Raw genomic sequence first — 23,486 nt, 5'->3', positions numbered from 1 at the left:
GTCAACCTTTAAACACAAGCTGGTGAGCGATGTTCATAGCCAGGACCCTGTTGTAGCACGTGCATCACAACCTTTTGCCCTGGCATGCGTTCCGCAAATTTCATGGGGCTATAAAAAGCACCCTTTTTCTTCCAAAATGCAGAAGCTTTTGAGAAGTCCCACTGAAAGGGAAATAACTCTGCCTGCCAAACAAAATTCTAGGTCAAGACTCATTGTTCATTTGTTAATTCAAACACATTAATCTTTTAATTATTATGTCGATGTTTAATTGTTTAGCAATTTTTTATAATTAGATCCGTTTTTTCAACCGATCCTTAACATTTTTTGAAGAGTGTATGTGTGCGTGGAGGTGTGCGTGTGGAGGAGGTGTGTGTGTGTGTCCTTCATGTTTCCTTCTCTTTCATACGTGCACAGTCACGCTCATACAATAGCACAGATTAAAGTTAATTTTAAGTTCAAAGGAAAATCAGCGAAATTGAATTCTTGTCCGCTTCTGTGAAACTCAGCGAGTAGCTCTAGATAAGAAACTTGATTGATCTCACACAGGACAAATAAATGTTCCTTATTCATGCTCATATTTTTGGCAGTTCCTTCATAACCGGCGCGAGTTTCTTGGAGCTCCAAATATTCAACGCTGATAAAATGTCTTATCGTCTTAGTCATTTGTGAAGATTTCCCCGTTGGCAGATAAGTTACTTGTCACCTTTAATTTACAAGATAGGACTGATACACCAAACACTTAAAAATAGTCCTCAGGGTTTATTTACATATGAGCATGAATAAAAACGACAACATCACGGGCAACATCATAAAGAATAACACCTCCACCACCTGTCACAACACCAAAAATAGCCAGCATTGACTGTTTATTCAGACAGCGTAAGGTTTCCAATGACCGAAAAGCAAATGAGGCATAGCGCTATTTTATCTGAGAAACAAAGGGAAGTAAGCAGAAGCGCTCTAAATGCATACGATAATTATGTGCAGGGACAATGGTTCCGCGTAACTCCCACTTACTCTTGTTGCTTATGTATGCATTTAAAGCGCTTGCTACCCTTTGATTCTCAGAGTGATAAGACGAACACCACGCTTGCCCATTAATCTGCCCGAATCCAGATAGAGCCATGTGTGTAAGTAGGGGAAGGGCTCCAAATATGGACCACTTTTTGTTTCATGCTGATAACTAGCTCGTTTTCTTGCGAAGATGTTTCATTTTGTGTTTGGTAGTCCTTCTTCCTTAGGTTAACCGTTAGGCCTAATTAGAGTGAAATAGCTTTGATAGACATTCAGCAAAAATTGAATACAGAAAAAAATCACAAATGGTCCATATTAGGAGCCTGGGCGCCTAATATGGACCAGTGAAGCGGCCTTCACGAATCACTGTAAAAAGCCCCCTATACTTCAAAATAACATGATACAACTTAGTGTACAATTCAGACTAATTGAAATATGCTTTAGATTTATCTGTTACCCCCAGCGGGTTAGGGGGAAGAATCTACCCGATGCTCCCCAGCATGTCGTAAGAGGCGACTAACGGATTCTGTTTCTCTTTTTACCCTTGTTAAGTGTTTCTTGTATAGAATATAGTCAATTTTTGTAAAGATTTTAGTCAAGCCGTATGTAAGAAATGTTAAGTCCTTTTTACTGGAAACTTGCATTCTCCCAGTAAGGTAATATATTGTACTACGTTGCAAGCCCCTGGAGCAAATTTTTGATTAGTGCTTTTGTGAACAAGAAACAATTGACAAGTGGCTCTATCCCATCTCCCCCCTTTCCCCGTCGCGATATAACCTCCGTGGTTGAAAACGACGTTAAACACCAAATAAAGAAATGTATCTGTTTCGGGTTGATGAAAGCATTATTTGAAGCACACTAGGAAACTAAAGAAGCTTATCAAAAACAGAGTGAAAGTAAGTGAAATTATCAACTTCCACAAAAAGAAGACTTTTTGTTATATTTTTTTTAAATCTCGAGGGCTAGTTATAGGTTATTTCCAGCAAGCTTCTTAATGAATTCATGAAAATAGTCTTTAGCTTTTATTTTCTTCGATTTGTTGAAGGTGGTCCATATTAAGGGACTCGCACATATACCGAGCAACAAAAGAAACGCGAATTTTCTCCAGAAAAACGTTTAATCACAATTTTAAAATGTCATTTCTCATAAACGTAACATCGAAACGAATCAAAATCACGGTGGTATGTTCTTTGAACACTGTTCTTGGCTATGGCATGGTCTTTCGCTGCCACGGGCAAAGGAAGCCTCTGCAGATGGTCAGTACGGTGTGTGACCCCCATGGACGTTGATGACGGCCTGGCAGCGGCGACTCATAGAGTGGATGAGTCGGTCTCTCGGGATGGTGCACCAGGCATGGATAAGGGCCTGACGCAGTTCTGCGGCAGTTCTTGGTCCTGGGCTTAACTGGTTGAGCTTTCTTTGAAGTTGGTCCCAGAAATGTTCAATGGGATTCAGATCTGGGCTGAGGGCGGGCCAGGCCATGATGTCGATGTTATTGTGCTGCAGGAAGGCCTGGGTGACCCTGGCTGTGTGCGGGCGAGCGTTGTCTTGCTGCAGAACACAGTTTCTGCGCGCCTGGAAAAAGGGCACAACATGAGGCTGTAGGATCTGGTCAATATAACGCTGTGCTGTGATGCCGTTTCCCCGACCAGGACCAAGATTGTTGAAAAACACAGGTCCCAGGGATTGGTTGAGGCCGATTCCACCCCAGACCATGACGTTTGGTCCACTCTGGGCATTGTGTTCCATGACGCAGTCACCAGCATAGCATTCACCTCTTCTTCGCCACACTCTGACACGCCCATCAACATGACTAATGCAGTAACGGCTCTCATCGGTGAACAGAATGTTTCGCCATTGTCTTCAGTTCCAGTTGATGTGATCCTGGGCCCACTGCTGGCGCGCCATGCGATGTCTTTGAGTGAGGACTGGTCCTCTAGCTGGACGACAGTTTTGGAGGTCTCGCTCAGCAAGTCTTCGGCGTACTGTCTAGCCACTGATGGGTCTCTGGTGGTTACCGACGGTGTTCCTGGCTGTTTCATTGGCTGTATGGAATTGGTTTCTCAAATGATGACGCAGGATTTGGCGATCTTGTCTCTGTGTGGTAACGCGAGGTCTTCCACTTCGTTGTGTATCAGCATTGCTTCCGGTGTTGACAAAACATAGCTGAAGGCGATATACTGTTGACAGATGCACATTGAAAGCGACTGCTACCGCTTCTGGGTCATCACCAGCCGATAATCGACCCACTGCCCTCTCGCGTTGTTCTGGTGTCAATCTTGGCATCTTGACTCTGTCAAAAGTTATACTGGCAGTAAGCGTGCCATGGTCTCTTTTTATTACTAATGCATCAGTGAACACATCTCACACATGAGGTTTCCCCCACTCCGCTTGCACGTGTTGTAAGCGCGCATCATGTGTTTCACGTGGAAACTGCTTGTCATGTGCGTTGAGACAGCAGCAATGGGAAAATATTCACACTACAGCTTTGTTACACATGACTGCATAGGGCATCTATATCCCGAAAATTGTCACTCTCAGATTAACTGCGTTTTTTAAAATCAAAATATCGAAAAATAATTCGCGTTTCTTTTGTTGCTCGGTATACTTTGAGATGTTGCTATTATTTTTTGTTTGCAGTAGAAACTCGGGGTAAACACTGCTAAAACTTAACAAATACGGTCTTAGCTGTCAATGTCATACATAGCAATTTTTGTGTGATAAAAGCTTTGGCTGTGGACAGAAACGAGTCCGTTTTAGGCGGCAAATTTAGAGTGAACGCTACCAAAAGTGAAAACAAGTCGCGTAAGGCGAAATTACTACATTTAGTCAAGCTGTGGAACTCACAGAATGAAACTGAACGTAGTCCGCCGCTAGTGCAAAAGGCAGTGAAAGTGACGAGCCTGTTTGGCGCGGTAGCGGTTGCGCTGTGCTTCATAGCACGCTTTACTGTAACTCTCTTCGTTTTAACTTTCTGAGCGTGTTTTTAATCCAAGCATATCATATCTATATGTTTTTGGAATCAGGAACCGACAAGGAATAAGATTTTTTTGAAACGATTTCGGAAATTTAATTTTAATCATAATTTTTATATTTTTAATTTTCAGAGCTTGTTTTTAATCCGAATATAACATATTTATATGTTTTTGGAATAAAAAAATGATGAAAAATAAAATAAAAGTAACTTTGGATCGTTTTAGAAAAAATAGTTTTAATTACAATTTTCTGATTTTTAATGACCAAAGTCATTAATTAATTTGTAAGCCTCCATGCTAAAATGCAATACCGAAGTCCGGTCTTCGTCGAAGATTGCTTGGCCAAAATTTCAATCAATTTGATTGAAAATTGAGGGTGTGACAGTGCCGCCTCAACTTTTACAAAAAGCCGGATATGACGTCATAATATACATTTATCAAAAAAATGAAAAAAACCATCTGGGGATATCATACCCAGGAACTCTCATGTAAAATTTCATAAAGATCGGTCCAGTAGTTTAGTCTGAATCGCTCTACACACACACACACACACACAAACACACAAACACACTGACAAAACGCACGCACACACACACACACACACACACACACACACACATACATACACCACGACCCTCGTCTCGATTCCCCCTCTATGTTAAAACATTTACGGTCAAAACTTGACTAAATGTAAAAAGAGAAAAAGCCTAACGGTTTTCAGATTTGTGTTTCTGCAACTGTTTTGACATGTGCAAGTTATCCAGAGAGGGTGAATACAGGGAATAAAACTTTTTTGAGCGCTCTAGCGCCGTTAGTTTGTCAGAACAGGAGGTGGTTCATATTAGGAGCCGGTCCATATTAGGAGCCCTTCCCCTAAGTCTAAGTGTCTCTGAACACATTTTTATTGGACTACGCTTATTTTTATAGGCAGTGGCCTATGGATAGGTCGAAGCAAAGAGCTGAACCCTTTGACTGACACAAGACGTACATTTGTATCAGGTAGGCTACGTTTTTCGCTATCATGAAAAACAAATCTATAGGTCCAATTCATTCTTCTTACTCGGCGTGACGTTATCAAATGGATCGGCTAGCTTTAGCCCTAAGGGGCACAACTCCGCTCATACTCTCTTCGCGCCGCCATATTGGATGCCGTCTTTGTTAGTTTTCTTCATTGCACTCTTGTTCTTTTTGCGTATTTCACTGTGTATGCAGACAAAATGAAGAAAACTGTGCATGCATGAGTCCAAAGGGGATCTGCCTTTTTAACACCACAGCACAACATAAAAAGTAAAGCAAGAATACATTATTATATTCATTTATTTATTCTTTATCTCAAATTACCATGCAGACAGTGCACCAAAATTCACAAGATAAAGCTCTCAAGACAGGCAAATGAGGTACAATGCAGCTCAGGTAACTACTGCAAAGTATTATTTTCAAAGCATCCTATCACAGTGTTCACTCTAAAGGCACAACCGATGGACAATTGTTGATTAGCGCACTGCACACAGCAAAAAATAACCAGTTATAATCGTCTTCTCCGCTCAGTAACTTCCTTCCAGTTGTCACCCTGATGGTAAACAACTTTAGGGATCCTAAAGTGTGCCTGCTGACTGCAGTTTTTGGCCACACAACGTGTCATTTTCACTTTTGTCGAGTCGCCACCCAACGCTCAAGCACTGTCAGAGATCGTGCAAGGCATCCAACATGGCGGCGGATGACCAATTCCAGAGAGTTACGACCCGTGATTCTCATACCGCGCGCGCCGAGTAGAAATGCTGTTGTTAACTTGAGTTTCTGCAATGGGCCTATACTCTGACAAGGGAAACAACCGCTGTAGATTCCCCCTTGAATTGCAGAAAAATTATCACCTCCCTTAAAGACCATTTTTCTCCGTTTTAATCTGATTGTTTTCCGTTTATGAATTTGTTTTGTTACTAAAAATGAGTCAGCAGTCAAGAGGTTAAAGTGCACCACATGTTAATACGTGTGAATGTTTCTTTTCACATCATAATTAGACTATAGTTATCATCTCTCCGGACTATCACTCTACTTAACTATCATTGCCCTGAATTATTGGTCTCATCGGACTTATCACTTCGTCGGACCACCAACAGGGTTGTCGAGTCACTAGTCCGCCTGTACAAGTTACCCAGACAAGTGGATAACAGTACTTCAATATTGCAGTGTTGGACTATCTTTCTTTATTTGGTGTTTAACGTCGTTTTCAACCGTTCAAGGTTATATCGCGACGGAATGTTGGACTATTAATCAAATGCACTTTATATAGCTTGGTCAGACCAAGTACAAATGCAATCCTTGGTCGAACCCCAGGAGCTTGTACCAAAGTGCCGGTCGATGGAAGTATCCTATTCCTTAGTCTTAAGCCCGTCTATTAACTGGGCGAAGTCGACTACGCGAAGTATACTTCGCGAAGCTGGCCGCACGAAGCTTTAGCACTGAGTTTTCGTTAAAAAGACTTCGTGAAGTCGACTTCGGACTCACTTAAGGACCGCCTTTACTGTAGTAGCCTACACGTATTACTTTACTGGACGTAAGGCTAAGGAGTAGGATAATTCGATCGACCGACTACACCCTCTTGGGAACGACCTACTCCGGCCTTCGTCGAAGATTGCTTTACAAAAATTTCAATCAATTTGATTGAAAAATGAGGGTGTGACAGTGCCGCCTCAACTTTTACAAAAAGCCGGATATGACATCATCAAAAGTATTTATCGAAAAAAAGAAAAATACGTCCGGGGATATCATTCCCAGGAACTCTCATGTCAAGTTTCATAAAGATCGGTCCAGTAGTTTGGTCTGAATCGCTCTACACACACACACGCACAGACAGACAGACAGACAGACAGACAGACAGACAGACACAGACACACACACACACACACACACACACACACCACGACCCTCGTCTCGATTCCCCCTCTATGTTAAAACATTTAGTCAAAACTTGACTAAATGTAAAAAGGGTGAGTCTGACAATTAAAAGAAAAATCGAGCTTATTCAGAAGCTGGAAACTGGCTGCAAAAAAAGAAAGGAAGTAGCTGAGGAATATGGAACTGTGTGTTTGTGTGTGTAAGGGAGGGGGGGCGTGCGTGTGGGTGTCCGTGTTTGTGTGTGTGTGTGTGTGCAGAAAAAAGCAAGGAGCCTCGAAGAACAACAGCCAACAGGTGAAAGATTAATGGGAATATATCTCACATCAAACGCAATGTGTGGACACGGAAATAAGAACGTATAGTGAAAAAAGGTTCGGTTATATTGAATTTCTGAAGGAACAAGGAGGGAAATTCAATATAACCGAGAATTGCCTATATTGAAGTTCCGGCTATATTGAAGGTCTTCCCGGGTCCCGTGCCACTTCAATATAGCCGGGTTTCACTGTATACAATCAATGAAAATTGAGGAAAGTTACACGAATCAAAGCTGCTCTGGAGGGATGGGCGGACAGAACAGCAGAACTAATATGTAGACGGACAGGTAGATATCGATGTACCCCCATCTCAAACAATGCTAATGCATAAACTTTTTGTTTTGTTTTTGCAGACGCATGCACAGTGAGGAGCGTCTCCTCGACGACAGTGGAGGAGGAGGAGGAGACGACAGAGGCGTAGGGATGGATGACCTTGACAACCTCATTGACCTTGTTGCACGCGCCAATGACGTGCACATAGACCCCGGGAACATTTTCCCCTCGGTGCGCGCCAGCCCTTGTCCTATCAATAACCGTCAATTCACACCTCAAGACCGACCTGGCCTTGACCCACTTTACTCCACTAGTTGCCATGGCGGCAAGGTCAGCTCGCCCAGGATCAAGCTCACTGGAGACAGACTCTTCGACACCAAGCCGCCACCTCTTCCACTGAGCCTAGCAGATGCGCATAAACTGCAAGGGTACAGTCATAGCGAATGCACGCCCAGGGGTGGGAGAGAGAGTGACTTGAAAGAAGTGAGAGACCGAAGAAAGAAGGGAGGGATACTGTACGGCCTGGGAATCAAAGACTCCATGTTAAGCCCCAAAGAGCGATACAATCTGCGGTCAAAGTTAATAGTTAATAGTTAATAGAGGTAAGTATCTTTCTAAAATATCAATTTGAGCAGGAAAAATACATTGTTTGTGTGTCAGTGTGTGTGTCCGTGTTTATGTGTGCGCGCGCGCGTGTGTTTGTGTGTGTGTGTCAGCGTGTGAGTGTGTGTGTGTGTATGTGTGTCAGTCAGTGTGTGTGTGTGTGTGTGTGTGGTTGGGTGTCCACACTGACTATCCTCCCAAAGTGGTACATTATCCCGCTGAGTGTTTTGTTTGAAAGACCCTTGGGTTGACCAGTTCAGCCCAGCCCACGTACCCGTTTCTATTCAATGCAATACGAACGCTCAACAAGAACGTTCGAGTGTGCCGGATAGATTTTAGTGTAAAAATAGGTTAAAGGTGAACTATCTAAGGAGCCATTTTGGGAAAGTTTTCTGGCCATTTGGACCTTAAAAAGTTCAAGGGACTTTCGATAAGCTGTTCTTTACAGGGTTACCACACAAACAAAATGCAACCCACAAAAATGTTCCTAACTTCCGCACTGCCTGCATGACCGTGAAAGTTTCATTCAACTAAATCCAAAAACAAAGAGACTGCCAACGTTCCAAAATTCAGCATAAAAAAACAAGAAAGGTAGGTTGTTGGAACGTTTGTTATTGACAAAACAATACATTCACAGATTCGACCCAACGGTCTTTTAAGTGAACAGACAAACAAATATTCACACAAAACTTATCTTGATAGTTCTATCTGTTTACGTCCACTCGTCAGGAAGCCGAGGGAATGAATGATTTAGCTTCATTCAACGCCTGACTTTTGCGCTGGTAACTTCATGTTTGCTCTCTCGTGGGACATACTTTATTTTCAAGATGGATTTAGGGGAAAAAATAAACGCCTCGACGAAGACCCGAACTCACGACCTCGACATTACGGGGCCGGTGTCCTGACCACTAGGGTACTGCGCCTTCTATAACAAATGAGGAACAAATTATGATTTTATTGTTATGCTATTCTTGAAACAGCATCTATTTTATACTGGTGCCGGTGTAATACGAAAAAACTACTCCCACGAGATTTTTACTCCGGAGTAAAAATTTCGTACGAAAATGTTACTCCCTTTACGAAAAAAGTACTCCACCATTACACGAGAAAATTACTCCCCACGACAGGTGAGTTCCGAGTAAACATTTCGTACAAAAATTTTATTCCCCTGGCGAATAAATAACGAATAAATTACTTCACCCTAACATGAGCAATTTAACTTCCCATGACAGGTGTACGACATTTTTACTTCCTTGTCCCCTGTTAGGAAGGGGTGGATCATGGAGGGAGGGTAGTGCGACATTCGTTTGCGTGAGATCACATATTGGCATTATCCCTTCGCCTGCATCCCATTTTCGCGTACGAGATTTTTACTGGAAGTAAAAACAAGTCGCGTAAGGCGAAATTACTACATTTAGTCAAGCTGTGGAACTCACAGAATGAAACTGAACGTAGTCCGCCGCTAGTGCAAAAGGCAGTGAAAGTGACGAGCCTGTTTGGCGCGGTAGCGGTTGCGCTGTGCTTCATAGCACGCTTTACTGTACCTCTCTTCGTTTTAACTTTCTGAGCGTGTTTTTAATCCAAACATATCATATCTATATGTTTTTGGAATCAGGAACCGACAAGGAATAAGATGAAATTGTTTTTAAATCGATTTCGGAAATTTAATTTTGAACATAATTTTTATATTTTAATTTTCAGAGATTGTTTTTAATCCAAATATAACATATGTATATTTTTTTTGGAATCAGAAAACGACGAAGAGTAAGATGAAATTGTTTTTGGATCGTTTAATAAAAAAATAATTTTAATTACAAGTTTCCGATTTTTAATGACCAAACTCACTCATTAATTTTTAAGCCACCAAGCTGAAATGCAACACCAAACCCCGGCCTTTGTCGAAGATTGCTTTGCCAAAATTTCAATCAATTTAATTGAAAAATGAGGGTGTGACAGTGCCGCCTCAACTTTTACAAAAAGCTGAATATGACGTCATCAAAGGTATTTATCGAAAAAAAGAAAACAACGTCCGGGGATATCATACCCCGGAACTCACATGTCAAATTTCATAAAGATCGGCCCAGTAGTTTAGTCTGAATCGCTCTACACACACACACAGACAGACACACACACACACACACACACACACACACACACACACACACACACACACACACACATACACCACGACCCTCGTCTCGATTCCCCCCTCTATGTTAAAACATTTAGTCAAAACTTGACTAAAATAATGTAAAAATGGGAAGTAAAAATTTCGTGGAGGGAGTAATTTGTTAGTGCCTTGGGGAGTTCTTTTCTCGTACGAAAGGTGTACTCGGAGTAAGAATTTCGTACGAAATTTTTACTCCGGAGTAAATTTTTCGTGGAGTAAAAATTTCGTGTTACACCGGCGGTTTAATGTCTCCATGTCTGAAGTGTGCTCTGGGATGCCTATTCATACCAAACTGATTTTGCGTTGTGCACTTGGATTGTTTTTGAGTTGATGGAGGGACGTTTATAAGACAGTAATGCATGAAGTATATTGTGGCTGTTGTGAGTAAACGCATGCACAATGGAGGCTTTATTCTACACAGCTATGTGCAGTTGGCTTGCTCTTGATGTGATCATAGACCAAATAGATAAATGGTCTATGATGTGATGTAGTGTCGTTTGTAAGAACCCTTGATATCAGTGTTCTGTATTGGAGTTGGAGTGACGAGTATGCACGAGGAGGTCTACGGAGGCTGATGGATAGTTCGGGACTATGACTCCAAACTTAAAACACGGTGAGATGTGGTCTGTTTGTTGTTTGATGTTCGCTGTTCTTGAAGCATTCTTCTTCTTCTTCTGCGTTCGACAGACTGCACGATTTGGAGTCTCTCTCCGAGGGATGCCGCAAAGTTGGCCGTGCGGCGGAGTTCATATGCCGTTCCCCTGAAGGTCCGTTCCGTCTGGCCACTGCTCTCGGCGCCTTGCTTCGTGGGAGGGACAGTCCTGAAGCATGTGGGATGGAGTTTGGTCAGCTTGACCGCACTCGCACAGGGCTGTGTCTGTTATGCCGATTCTCTTGAGATGAGCACGCATGCCACAGTGCCCTCTGCGCTTGAAGCATTCAATTTCCGTCATTCTTTTCTTCTTCAGTGTTTTGACTCATCGTTGGTTAAGACTGACATGATTTTATTCAGATAACATTGGGTGGTATGTAATACAAATGAAAACCTTGGGAACACACAACAAGCGATGCTTATATAAAGTGTGGTTGTGTATTTACATCTACGCAGAAAACGTCTTATACAGGTACTGTCATGTGGAAAATAATGCTAATTCCCTTAAAACAAAATCAGATCAAAATAATAATGTAACTTATAATCTAAAGCAAAGTGGAGAAGAAAAGAAGAATCATCGTTATTTTTGTTGTTGTGAAGAACATTTATTCTTAATCCTGTCTTGTAGCTGTCGTCATCGTCGTTACTGCCTCCACCGTCACTATCATCGCTGTCATCATAGTCATCATCATCATCATCATCAACATCGCCACCGCCACCGCCACCATTATCATCATTGTGAAACATAATGGAAGCTTACTGACCAGATTTTTTTTTTATAAGATGACTTTGTTTCCACAAAGAGACAGAAACAAAGGATCACGTTATTTAACACACACACACACACACACACACACACACACACACACACACACACACACACACGCCCGTGTGCAATAATTGATTTAGATGATATCATCGTTTTGTTGTCCCTCCTGTCCATCCAAACAGAGAGCGAAAACTGATATCGAATGTGAACACTCGGATATATTGATTAGGAATACTCAGACTCATTCATCTTTGACGAGCATGTTCCTGCACTGTTTATTGCGAAATATCAACGCTTTATTGATTTTATCATTCGCTTTGCAAGGAGCTACAGTGGAACCCCCCTTTTAAGACCTATAAAAATGTGGGAAAATCGGGTCTTATAAAGGAGGGAGTCTTAAAATGGAGGTAAATGTACACAGGTTATGAACAGAACATCTGAAAAATCAAGGTCTTAAAAGGGGCAAGTCTTAAATTGGGGTTTTTTAAAAGGGGGGTTCCACTGTATGACAAGATGACCCGTTGTCCTAGGCCAGCAGCTATTAGACTGAAATTCATGACACGTGTAAACCATTTGAGGCAGACTGGGGCTTTAATGTTCCTTCCTTGCTGTGTAAATTAACCATCAAGCTATATGATCACCACATATAGCTGTCCAGGCTTGTACGTGGGATAGGAGATCTTTTCACTTTTGCAAGTAGGCCTACTAAAAATCTACAGCCTAACCGTGTTCTGTGCTGCGCGGGTATTTTTTTTATTTTGAAATTATTTTTGTAATTGACACCTATGAAGCCTTTGTCAAAGTGCGAGCTTGCCGTTGAGATTCATCACTGCATGATGCACAGGCCATTCTATGACATCAGACGACATTGTGTTTTGCCGAAAGCTGGCTGTTGTACAGTACTCGAGCTTTAGTACTTTTTGTAATTGAGGTGTGTTTGATGTGCGTAGAAATCGTTCCCAGGGAGGCTTTTTGATAGAGGAATAATACTTTGTTCCACGACTGCGAGATTGACATGAAACAGCAGGAGGCCCAACGTTTGGAATAGAACAGTCGCACTTTCACTTATATTCAATACATTTTCGGAGTGAATACATCAAAAACCGTCTTGTTCTGTGGCAATGCTGCCAGTGTGTGTTGTGTTGGACTGTGTCCGCTTCCTGGATGTGAGACAGCGACATTGTCAGTATGTCATTACGGGTCCAGATCGTGACACTAACTTCTATGCACATGGCAGTGAGTGGTTAATAGTTAAAACAGTGTGGACAATGTTGGTATTCGGCTGCGTGGGTTCCCTAGACATGATACTGCATCGTCATCGTCACCGCCGTTACTGGGACACCAGAGTGTGTAACTGTCGTCTGCGACAACGAGGTTCGTTTTGTGAGGTTATTGTTGGCGTGGAAATGAGATGGTGAAGGGGGAAAATATAGCAAAGATAAAAGAGCCAGAGGCTTAGAGAGAGAGAGAGAGAGAGAGAGAGAGAGAGAGAGAGAGAGAGAGAGAGAGAGAGAGAGAGAGAGAATTGAATTGAATTGAACTTTATTTAACAAGGATTAAGATTTAAGGCTACGCCTTTTCTTACAATCTGTCCTTGGGACGCATAGACACACAATTATATACTTTTTAAAAAAATTAAAAAGTTAAAAGGTTAACCAACAAAAGGAGGTCGGAAAACTTCAGCATGTGATAATAAAGATGACGATGATGATGATGATAATGATGATGATGATGATGAAGATGAGGCATGAAGAGCATACATATGTGGTTATTCATAAAATAAAATGCATACTATGCAGGTAATTATAAATACAAGCTGGTAGCAATCGAACATGTAGCAATAGTACAACAAAAATATGTTCAGAACATACAATGCACAGCATATCTTTGACGTAATATTAAGGGTGGTAAATCTTCTTCTTCTTCTTCTACGTTCCCGGAAGGGTGGTAAATCAAAAGGCGTTAAACTACTCAGACATTAAGTGGTTTTTAACACATTTTTTAAACTTTTTAATGACTTTAAGTGCTTAAATAACTCCTGACAACATCCCTTCCTAGACATTGAGTGTCCTTGTTAAGCTTTTACCTATTAACCGGGAAAATAAATTATCATTACTTTAGAAACCCACCTTGTTGATGGCCGCAGGAGCGGTCATCTATTGCAATGCATTCGGAGAGGTGACATGTCTCGTTTTGTTACTGTTCTCACGAGATCAGTTAGTTCTCTCTCTCTCTCTCTCTCTCTCTCTCTCTCTCTCTCTCTCTCTCTCTCTCTCTCTCTCTCTCTCTCTGTATGTATGTCTTTGTCTGTGTCTCCCTCTGAGTCTCTCCGCTTCTGTCTTTCTATGTCTGTCTCTGTCTATGTGTGTGTGTGTGTGTGTCTCTCTCGCTCTCGCTCTCACGCTCTCTCTCTCTCTCATCTGAAAACTGCTGAAGCTTTAATGGCCATTTCGGCAAATTTGTCGAAGAAAATAACTCTCTCTCTCTCTCTCTTTCTCTTTCTCTTTCTCTCTCTCTCTCTCTCTCTCTCTCTCTCTCTCTCTCTCTCTCTCTCTCTCTCTCTCTCTCTCTCTCTCTGTATGTATGTCTTTGTCTGTGTCTCCCTCTGAGTCTCTCCGCTTCTGTCTGTCTCTGTCTATGTGTGTGTGTGTGTGTCTCTCTCGCTCCCGCTCTCACGCTCTCTCTCTCTCTCTCATCCGACTCCTGGCACACAGGTCAAAGCAGAGGTTAACTTGAGTGCACGTGTACCTAGCAGGAGGGGGGTGATTCGGGCCAGAAGTGGGGTAAAGCACTTTGGTCTTCAGTCTGTGGGTTATAGCTTTTAGTGGAGAAGATGCCAACATGAAATTGCACTATGCTCTACTATTTGTTGTCCTTGTCTATCGGACACGAAGAAGGGAAGCTACAATCGCCCCAGGCCATATATATATACTTTTTGTTTCCTGAGCCTGGACCATTGAGACGGTTACCTCATAGATCTGTTCATTCTTTAGTTTGTTGGTGTCAAAAGTTATACCCCCATTCCACACAACCGTTGTTTGTCCCGTTCCCGTACCAACCAAGGAATGCAGCCACAACAATGGAACGCTGCGCAAACGGCCGTTTTTTGGCATCTTTCAGCAGCCGTCCTTGGTCGGTAAGGGAACGGGACCTAGAACGAATGACGGAATGTGTGGAATGCGGGTATGACAACTGCGTGTGTAAGAGCGCTACCGTTGCGTTACCGTTGTTTTAAGTTCCTTTAACGATCCAAGCGTTCCGTTGCCGATGGGTTGAGGTTCCATTACCGTTCATTCTGATCGGGAGGGAACGGCAAAAAATTTGAACATGCAGCCCAAACTCAGCCGTCCCTACCGACCCTACCGTTCAAAGCAGTTCCGTTAACGATCAGTTACGTTCATTGCGGTTCTGTCCCGATCCCTCCCGTGCCCGCACCGTTCCTTGGTCGGTACGGGAACGGGACCTAGAACGGTTGTGTGGAAAGGGGGTATAAGACTCGACCACTTGGCTTATGGTGGAGACAGCTGGAAGATCTCTGGATATAATTGAAGAGGAGTAGTCTTCCTTTTAGAAAATGTGTACTCTGCCTTGCATATTACCAATTTGTGCTGTCGGGGCTGGGTAAAGGGAGTGGAGGGTAAGGGGGTGGGGGGTGGGTAAGCGAGGGGTAAGAGAAACGAAAGAGAAAACTGGACAGGGAAAAGTCACTGCCTGAAGTATTCAATAAAGCCACACACACACACACAAAATCACCACATATGCAGGTTTTCAATTCATATTTTTGCAAAGTATATGCACAAGCACGTGTGCCTCTGTATGTTCGTGGCTGCTTTCATGGGGTGCCTGTATGCTCAGGAATTTAAGGATTTCTGTTATTTTTTTTTTTGTTGACACCGTTGATTTAACGTCATTTTTACAGGACATTTTTACATTTAGTCAAGTTTTGACTAAATGTTTTAACGTAGAGGGGGGAATCGAGACGAGGGTCGTGGTGTATGTGCGTGTGTGTGTCTGTCTGTGTGTGTGTGTGTGTGTGTGTAGAGCGATTCAGACTAAATTACTAGACCGATCTTTATGAAATTTGACATGAGAGTTCCTGGGTATGATATCCTCAGACGTTTTTTTCATTTTTTTGATAAATGTCTTTGATGACGTCATATCCGGCTTTTCGTGAAAGTTGAGGCGGCACTGTCACGCCCTCATTTTTCAAACCAAATTGGTTGAAATTTTGGTCAAGTAATCTTCGACAAAGCCCGGACTTCGGTATTGCATTTCAGCTTGGTGGCTTAAAAATTAATTATGACTTTGGTCATTAAAAATCTGAAAATTGTAAAATAAAATAAAAATTCATAAAACGATCCAAATTTACGTTCATCTTATTCTCCATCATTTTCTGATTCCAAAAACATATAAATGTGTTATATTTGGATTAAAAACAAGCTCTGAAAATTAAATATATAAATATTATTATCAAAATTAAATTGTCGAAATCAATTTAAAAACACTTTCATCTTATTCCTTGTCGGTTCCTGATTCCAAAAACATATAGATATGATATGTTTGGATTAAAAACACGCTCAGAAAGTTAAAACAAAGAGAGGTACAGAAAAGCGTGCTATCCTTCTTAGCGCAACTACTACCCCGCTCTTCTTGTCAATTTCACTGCCTTTGCCATGAGCGGTGGACTGACGATGCTACGAGTATTCGGTCTTGCTGAAAAATGGCATTGCGTTCAGTTTCATTCTGTGAGTTCGACAGCTACTTGACTAAATGTTGTATTTTCGCCTTACGCGACTTGTTTTTCTTTCAGTTATAAGTTGTAGTAGTTTGACCTTATTGATGGCCGCAGGAGCGGTCATCTATTGGAATGCATTCGGAGAGGTGACATGTTTCGTTTTTTAGGACAAGTAGAGCTCGTTACCAGTAGCAAAGACTCACTCAGTCCGCCAGTGTGCCTGAGTGTGTGTGATGGGGGGGGGGGGGGGGGGGGGGCTGTCCCGTGACCGGCCACCTGCAATGTACGGACAGGTTTGCACTGGGTGTCCGTTCATGAGATGGACTGTTATAACAGCAAAACTAGTGTGAAACATAAGTAATCAATTAATCCACTTGACTATATTCACAACAGGGACCTATCACTCTTCTTTGCATGTTTTTATGCCTACGGATTTTGAAATACTCTGCAACACATGTTACCCAAATTCAACATGTGCCCGTACAATACCGCTTCTTTTATGAAAACATTGCTTCGGCCATGTTGATTTCAATCAACCAATTTTCTTGTCCATACTGGAATCAGAAGAAACAAGCTCATGAAAAGCATAAATGTCAACTCGTATGGACTGATGTCGTAATAAAACAGTAATGAACTGAGAAATAATGCATGCTTTCTTGGTCTCTATAGTGCCATGAAAAACTGTTTTGTTAAGGATCGGCAAGCTCACAAGAAGCTAAGGGGAACACTTGGGAAGGGCAAACACAGTCTGATTGAGAGGACTACTTTATTGAGAGGTTTGGAGTGATGCCCTCATAAACAAGAAATTCCTTCGAGGTAGGAAAAACACCCCCGTTGGTCAAAGGGAAATAACCATTCTCACTGCACCCATTCTCACTGCCACCAACTGAGAAGGTTATTTCCCTTTGACCATGAATATGTTTCTCTATAAGTCCTTGTAGAATCTTAATCCACCAGTAACTCCCTAACCGTGTGTTTGACTGGTCCCAATTTTTGTAAGGTCCGTCTCAGGAATGTATAGAACCTGTTCACCAAGTTTGGTGACGATCGGTCCGTTCATTCTTGAGATCTATATGCGAACACAAACACATCGAGCGAAACCTATACACACCCCTATACCGGGGGTGTAAACACCCCTATACCGGGGGTGTAAAGATAGATGAACTAAGAAGTAAAGCATACTTTCTCTGGTTTTATTTTGGTCGCGATAGAACAGTCTCGTGAAAGGAGACCACAGAGTGCGTGAGAACGTATCGAGGTTCGGCCAGCTGAGAAGAAAAGGTCAACCTGCATTGCAGGCTGCTTTTATTGGCCTTCTCCTCAAATTTCAACCATACAAACCCGGGCGAAAAATGTGATTTTGTGTTGTTTTGTCTATGTTTTGTTGTGGTGTGGTGTGGTGTGGTGTGGTGTGGTGTGTGTGTGTGTGTGTGGTGTATGTGCGCGCACGTTCAGTTGTGTTGTTTTTATGTTTTTATTGTGTAAGGTGTGAGTTGGTGTTTGAGAGAGAGAGAGAGAGAGAGAGAGAGAGAGAGAGAGAGAGAGAGAGAGAGAGAGAGACGGGGGCAGTATGTGTGTGTGTGTGTTGTGTGTGTGTGTGTGGTGTATGTGCGCGCACGTTCAGTTGCGTTGTTTTTATGTTTTTATTGTGTAAGGTGGGGGGGGGGGGGTCCGGGGCGTGTCGTTCCTTCATTCGTTTGGTTGTCGGACAGGCTGCTTTGTTGATAAGCTGGGTGTTCCCGGTTGGTTAGTTGGTTAGTTGGTTTATGCACTCGTTAGTAGATCAGCTCCCTGCATGGCATGTGCAGCCAAACCCGTTGTGACCTTGACATTTGTATTTTTTTGTCTTCACAGTCGCAGTTTACGGCTACACCTTCTTGGCCCTGGTCACACTGTGTGTGCTGATGATGATAGACAGGGAGAGGGTCATACCAAACATACTGGCAAATAACATACGCCCACAGCCTCCAGCGCCGCGAGCCAAAAATACAAGCAAAGAAAACATCTACATGTGCGGAAAAATTCTTGGCCGGGTGGGCAACGCTTTCTTCAACTACGCGTCCATCGTCGGCATTGCGCGTGCCAACAACATGACCTTGTACCTCAAGGACGAATCCGTCTTGGCTGACGTCCTGCAAAACCCGCCCACGGCAACGTCAGCGAGAGAGTTCGACGAGAAGTGCTCAACGGCTTTGTTTCTACCGCAGCCCAAATGCTGCGCCTTTTATCCGCAGTTCATGCAGCTGCCCAAAGACGATCATTACATGGTCATCACCTGCCTCATATCATGGAGATACTTCGAGAACATCAAGGCCGAGATTAAGAGTTTGTTGCAGTTTCGGACTGACGTTCAGACAGAGGCGCAGCGTATTGTGGGCAAAGTGAGGTCGCAGACCAAGAACGTGACAGTAGTCGGTATGCACATCCGTCGTGGAGATCAGTCGGGTGAGTGGTAGATACTCAGAGTGTGTGTGTGTGTGTGTGTGTGTGTGTGTGTGTGTGTGTGTGTGTGTGTGTGTGTGTGTGTATGTGTATGTGTGTGTGTATGTGTATGTGTGTGCATGTGTGTGTGTGTGTGTGTGTGTGTGTGTATGTGTGTGTGTCTGAGAGAGAGAGAGAGAGAGAGAGAGAGAGAGAAAGAGAGAGAGAGAGAGAGGTTAAAGACTCAGTCATTTCCCCCTATCATGAACTTGCCAGTTGATTTTTAAAAATGGCCCATTGCTTATTTAGTGAGTCGAACAAATGACCTTGCTATCCTGCGCCGATCCTGGACAACTCATGACTGATTTCATGTAAATTGTTTAGAAGAAGAACCTGTCTTATTTTCTCTCTTCTGCTTGCCATTGCATTCAGGGTGGATCGCATACCTACACGGACACAACCCAGTGACGCCAGAATACGTCAGCAGGGCCATGACCTACTTTCTGCAGCGCTTCCCGCACGTGCACTTCCTGGTGGCAAGCGAGGACACCGCCTGGTGCCAACAATATGTAGGTCAAGGTAGCGAGAACGTCACCATCATGGAAGGCAACTCGGCGGCCGTGGACATCGCCGTGCTGACGTTGACAGATCACATGATCGTTTCCATAGGAACGTTTGGCTGGTGGGCGGGGTATCTGAACCCCGGGATAAAGACATACATGAAAGGTTTCATCGGAGCAGATTCTGATTTCTCTGGGAATTTTGATGACCTGAACGCGACGGACTATGTCTATCCTGACTGGATTCCTTTGTGAAGAGGTGGACTTGTCAGAGTTCGGTGGGTCATAGAAACACGAAAATACCCAGCATGCTTCCCCCAAAAGCGGCGTATGGCTGCCTAAATGACGGGGTAAAAACGGCCATACGCGTAAATGCCGTGGGAGTTTTAGCCCATGAACGAAACAAACAAACAAACAGTGTCTTCAAGTGTCCGAGCTAGGGATAAGATTTTTGTGTGGTTAATTTTACCTCATGACTCTCAGGTAATTTACAGAACTCCTGTAATTTGAACACAGTAATTGAAGTCAAATTTGTGTGTGTGTTTTATTTTAAGTGTAACTAAATCTTGACTGGCTAAAAGGTGCATTTAGTCCGATCAGCATTCTTAATGAATTGATAACTTACCCTTTACAAAAGTAGACCTGTGCTTTTATTTTGATCACCATTTTCAATGAAATAATGACCTCTCACTTAGCAAAGAGATGCTTTAATCAGTACGATCATCATCAGTAATAAAACAATGTGTTTACCAATATAAAAGTGTTTTTTTCTCCATAGTAAAGTTCTGAAACTTCCACTGGTCGAGCCTATACGCAAGCATGGAGTTTTGCACTATTGAATTTTGTTACCGTTTCTTCAATCAATTTCCGTCCAGTCAGTCACAATGTGTACTGCGTATGAGCTCTAAAACGGTCTTCATGTGAGTTGAAAGCCATTCAGTCTCATGTTCCTTTATTGTTTGCTGATGTTACGAACTTTTACTTCTGTTGTCGTCGTTGCTGCCGTCCCCGCCGTTTAGAGCGCCGTGCCAACTTTATCCTAGGATGGTTTTAACCGGAAAGGACGGTTAAAATGTGAAAATACCGGAAATTAAATCGTCAGCCGGTCATACATGCCGGTTGATACTTCGTTTCAACGGTTTCTTCCTGACAAACATAATGTAATTACTATGTTTTGAAGTTGCTTTGACTGCTTTGTGTTAAAAAAAAAAGTGTCCGGTTTGGATGACAAACATGATTCGTACTTATTAGATGAACGCTGTTTACAAAACATGGCTAGCGCAATCAGTCTTGGCGTAAGCTGGACAAATTGTCATTTACTCGCTCGTTTCTTTTTTTACTGGCCGACATTCTACGCCGTCCCCCGCACCCTTTTCCTTTCCTTTCCTCGTCCCCCCCCTTTCGTGGTGTGTGTGCGTACGTGTGTGTGTGTGTGTGTGTGTGTGTGTGCGTGCGTGCGTGCGGTCGTACGTGCGTGCGTGCGTGCGTGCGTGGTGAGGGTGTGTGTGTGCACTTAAACAAAGAGGCAATGTTGTTGAGTGAGACTCGTGATCAAAAATTAAATCGGCCGGTAAGTGTCTCTTGTGGTGTTCGATATGAATACCAAATCTGCTGGATAAAAACGAGCTTGAATGCTGTGTGATGTATTGAAAATGTTATTATTTATTTTAAACCTGCTTCAACAGAGTGTCATTATAACTTGTTTGAAACTTGCTTCATCGTGATTTTTTTTTTTTATTTTACTTGAAACTTGCTTCATCGTGGTACGTTTTATCGTGTATTACTTGAACTTGCTTCATCTTGCTGTTATCATTTCTTAAACTTGAAACTTGCTTCATCGTGGCGTTATCATGGTTTACTTAAAACTTGCTTCATCGTAGTGTTACTATCAGTTTTACTTAAAACTTGTTTCATCGTGGTATTATCATGTGTTACTTAAAACTTGCTTCATCGTGGTGTTATCATGTTTTACTTAATTAAAACTTGCTTCATCGCGGTGTTATTTTTTAAAAACTTGAAACTTGCTTCATCGTGGTGTTGTCATGTTTAACTTGACACTTGCTTCATCGTGGTGTTATCAAGTTTGATTTACTTGAAACTTGGTTTATCATGGTGTTGTCATTTTTTACTCAAATCTTACTTCATCTTGGTATTATCGTTTTACTTAAAACTTGCTTCATCGTGGTGTTATAATGTATTCCTTGAAACTTGCTTCATCATTGTTGTTATGTTTTACTTGAAACTTGCTTCATCATTGTTATTATGTTTTACTTGAAACTTGCTTCATCGTGGTGTTATCATGTTTTATTTTAAACTTGTTTCATCACTGGTGTTGTAATGTTTTACTTGAAACTTCATATTAGACTAGAGCCTAGTGGTCTGGTGTTGTCTGCTGTTGGCTGACACAGTCTTTGCGGTTGGCTTTTCAGTATTTCTTCAAAAATGTCAAATTTTGAGATTGTCGCGTTTTTTTGCTGTGTCTCTATTCTTGTCTGAGAAACAAAGGGACGCAAGAGCTCCAAAATATGGCCGAAATGTGCGAGAAAGAGAGAGTTATTTGGAAGCAAACTCCTGGCATCTGTGAGAAAAACAAGCATTGAAACTGAACCTGCGACTTGATAACTGCTGGCCAAAATTATAGTGGTGATATCAGCGTGTACTGCCTTTCTGCTCGAAGCGTTATGTGTATGTATGTTTAAGTGTGTGTGTGTGTGTGTGTGTGTGTGTGTGTGTGTGTGTGTGTGTGTGTGTGTGTGTGTGTGTGTGTGTGAATGGCAACGTAGGGGAAGGGCTCCTAATATGGACTGCTTTTTGTTTCATGCTGATAACTAGCTTGTTTTCTTGCGAAGAAGTTTCATTTTGTGTTTGGTAGCCCTGCTCTCTTAACCGTTTGGCCTAATTAGAGTAAACTAGCTTTAATAGACATTCAGCAAAAATTAAATACAGAAAAAAATCACAAATGGTCCATATTAGGACCCTGGGCGCCTAATATGGACCAGTGGAGAGGCCTTCACGAATCACTGTAAAAAGCCACCTATACTTCAAAATAACATGATACAACTTAGTGTGCAGGTCAGACTAATTAAAATATGCTTAAGATTTATCTGTTTTGGGTTGATGAGAGCATTATTTGAAGCACACCAGGAAACTGAAGAAGCTTACCAAAAACATGGTGAAAATAAGCGAAATTATCAACTTCCACGAAAAGAAGACTATTTGTTATATTTTTTTGAAATCTCGAGGGCTAGTCATAGGTTATTTTCAGCAAGCTTCTTAATGAATTAATGAAAATAGCCTTTAGCTTTTATTTTCTTCGATTTGTTGAAGGTGGTCCATATTAGGGGACTCACACATACTTTGCTATTTTGCTATTATGTTTTGTTTGCAGTAGAAACTCGGGGTCAACACTGCTAAAATGTAACAAATACGGTCTTAGCTGTCATATATAGCAAAAAGCTTTGGCTGTGGACAGAAACGAGTCCGGTTTTAGGTGGCAAATTTAGAGTGAACGCTGCCAAATGTGAAAAAAAATAGAAAAGCCTAACGGTTTTGAGGTTTGTGTTTCTGCAACTGTTTTGACATGTGCAAGTTATCCAGAGAGGATGAATACAGCGAATGGAATTGTTTTGAGCGCTCTGGCGCCGTTAGTTTGTCAGAACAGGAGGTGGTCCATATTAGGAGCCGGTCCATATTAGGAGTCCTTCCCCTACATGATATACACACGTGTGATTAGAACGATTATTATCTCATGAGTATCTCTCTCACGTATGTAGGATAAATCAGGATTCAGCATACACAAAATCGTGTGTGTGTGTGTGTGTGTGTGTGTGTACCCCCGTTTCCACAGGTTTGGTTGCCTAAATCACCATAAGGCAACCATCCACACGTGGATGGCAACCTAAACTCTGGATGGCAACCTAATTGTTTGGATGGTCGCTTCATTTAACACCGTTAAATTGACTTTTTTGACGGAAAGAATGTCATAACAATGTTCAAAATAACATTCTTTCCGTCCTCTATAGGCGACGAAATAGGTCAAATTTTGTGCATTTTTTAGTGCAAAATTCTTCGATGCCGGAGCGAGTACTGCACCCAGTGCTGTTGT

At 42.3% G+C, this 23,486-nt stretch overlaps 1 protein-coding gene across 1 annotated transcript; it reads left to right on the top strand.

Moving 5' to 3' along the window:
* The first annotated feature begins 5,620 nt into the window (after window positions 1–5,620).
* On the top strand, window positions 5,621–22,029 carry LOC138966552 (galactoside alpha-(1,2)-fucosyltransferase 1-like). The gene is made up of 3 exons (XM_070338821.1): window positions 5,621–8,073; window positions 18,255–18,845; window positions 19,254–22,029. Exons 2-3 carry the CDS (start codon window positions 18,305–18,307, stop codon window positions 19,634–19,636), a joined length of 924 nt encoding a protein of 307 aa, XP_070194922.1. The 5' UTR covers window positions 5,621–8,073; window positions 18,255–18,304; the 3' UTR covers window positions 19,637–22,029.
* The last annotated feature ends 1,457 nt before the right edge of the window (window positions 22,030–23,486 follow it).

The sequence above is a fragment of the Littorina saxatilis genome, linkage group LG5 (assembly GCF_037325665.1).
Source record: "Littorina saxatilis isolate snail1 linkage group LG5, US_GU_Lsax_2.0, whole genome shotgun sequence".
NCBI lineage: Eukaryota > Metazoa > Mollusca > Gastropoda > Littorinimorpha > Littorinidae > Littorina > Littorina saxatilis.
This window is presented reverse-complemented; position numbering and strand designations above follow the sequence as displayed.